The 1,945-nt window shown below is 66.8% G+C and overlaps 1 protein-coding gene across 1 annotated transcript in view; it reads left to right on the top strand.

Moving 5' to 3' along the window:
• Positions 1–156: 156 nt before the first annotated feature.
• The window catches only part of AURANDRAFT_69071 (hypothetical protein), a gene marked incomplete at both ends in the record, with an annotated part of 2,497 nt that continues 708 nt past the window's right edge, over positions 157–1,945 (top strand). Inside the window, one exon of the mRNA XM_009044819.1 lies at positions 157–261. Within this exon, the coding sequence (XP_009043067.1) occupies positions 157–261 (105 nt within the window). The remainder of the gene's footprint in view (positions 262–1,945) is intronic.

Here is a 1,945-nt window from a genome sequence, read left to right as displayed (position 1 = left end):
CTGAGGATCCCCTGATTCGATGTACATGTGGCTGTCGCCTGGGGTCGGGCGTAGGCTTGGGGTGGCGAACTTAGACGCCATGAGTCTATGATGAGAGGAATCGGAGCGCCGGAGTAGACTCTACTACTAATCCCCCTCCTCCATGGTCCGGTAACGATGGAGGGCGCTGCCAGGACGCTGGCCTGCCTCGCGGCGGTGGTTCCGCCCGCGGAGTGGGCGTCCGTCCATTTCCAGAACGGGTCTGTTGTGGGCGTCACGCTGGTGCGTGAAGTCCATGGCGACCTTCAGCAGCGCGGTGCGCAGCGATTTTCTGGAAACGATTTCGCACGGAATGCGAGTCGCAGAGGCTCCAGGGGCCGGTCGCCCCGAGCCCGGGCAGCCCCCGGCGCACGCGGAGGTCCGCGGGCGCCGGTGGGGGTGCGGGATGCGCCTGGCGAGGACGCCGGGGCGCAGCCCGACGGCCGAGCTCCCGTACCGACGAGGCCGTCGGCACGGCTCTGCCGCTACCTCTCCCGCTCCTTTAGACGAACCCGCTCCGCCCGCCTGATCACCTCTCACGTTAGATCTCATGGTTCTCGACGCAGACGCGCCGCAACGCTGCTGGCCTCCATTTTTCGTCGTGCCCTGGTTCGGCCTCCGAGGCTGCCGCCGTCGACGGGTTCGGCAGTGCCGCCGTCACGGCCGAAGTACGCGATGTCCTGCCCGGAGTGCTCCGCGCCGGTGGCCCTGCGGTACCTCACGCACCACTACGCGATGCATCATCCAGGGGCGCCGTCGGGAGGCGCCCTGAAGTGCATGCTCGCTGCCGGGTTCGTGCCGGACGGCCGACGGCCGCTCGCGTGGGGACCGCCGCTTCAGCCGATCTCACAGGGCCAGCCTCCGCCGCGCCGCAAGCCTGGGCACACGCCGCCGTCGACTCCGGAACGAGTCTCTCCGAGCAAGCTCCGCCGCGTTCGGTTTTCCCACGAAGCGATGCCTGCCGAACCAGCCGTCTCGGAGCCGTAAATGTGGGTGGAGCGACACGCAGCCTCGTTCTGCTTCTCTACGTGCCACGATTCGTGTTCTTCCGCCAAATTCCTCCTCCAGAAACGCGACGGTTTTTCCTTGGGTCTGACTTGCTTGGTTCTTTGATGCCTCCTGTCCTCCCGGGTTCCCCCGTCGTCCTCGGCCGCTGCCGTTTCGAGTGCCCGAGAGCCCGGCTTGTTGTCACGGGGCCGGCGTCCCCTACGCTACCGTGACTTTTATTCGCGACGAACGATTCTTGAACCGTGCTGCCGTGGCGGTTCGTCCGCGGCACCCTGCGGCGGATATTCAGTCCCTGTCCGTCGCCGGGTGTGGTCGATACTCGGCTCCGCGCTTCATGTTCCTCCGTCGTCCTGCCCTGCGTTCTTTCGCAGGTCGGAGTCCGACCCGTTTCGTCACGGGGTCGGCCAGTGCTATGCTACCGTGACCTCCCCACTGTCCAGTCCGTTGTGAGGGGCTGACCGACAGACCTCAACTGGTTCCGTCCTGGGCGGGCGACTCCGGTTACCTGAACACCTCGGCTCTCGGCCGCGTCATCTTCACGATATCCGACCTGATCCGCGTGCGCCGTCGGCCGCCCACGGGCCGCCGACCTAGTCCCACGTTAAAGCACCCATAATAATAATAAATCATCAAGGCGATCAAGGCGTTCAAGGCCGCGCAGGACTGAGCAGGCGCGCGCACACATAAGACTCGGACGAGCATCGCGATGGCTCCGTGCCGTAAATGCCCCGGCTCGACTCCCCGAGCCCGATAACTTACGTCGTTCCCCCGAAGCTAACTCTCGCCGCGCGCATCGCCGCCGCTGCCGAGGCCGGGCGCGGCCGACGGCGCGGAGACCGGCGCGGGCGCGGACGTCGCCAACAGCCGCGAACGACAGCGCGGGCGCGGGTGCCATGGCCGACAGCGCGGGCGCCGTGAA

The sequence above is a fragment of the Aureococcus anophagefferens genome, assembly GCF_000186865.1.
Source record: "Aureococcus anophagefferens unplaced genomic scaffold AURANscaffold_866, whole genome shotgun sequence".
In the NCBI taxonomy this organism is placed as follows: Eukaryota; class Pelagophyceae; order Pelagomonadales; family Pelagomonadaceae; genus Aureococcus; species Aureococcus anophagefferens.
Note: the sequence above shows the minus strand (reverse complement) of the source record. Positions and strands in the feature narration are given on the sequence as shown.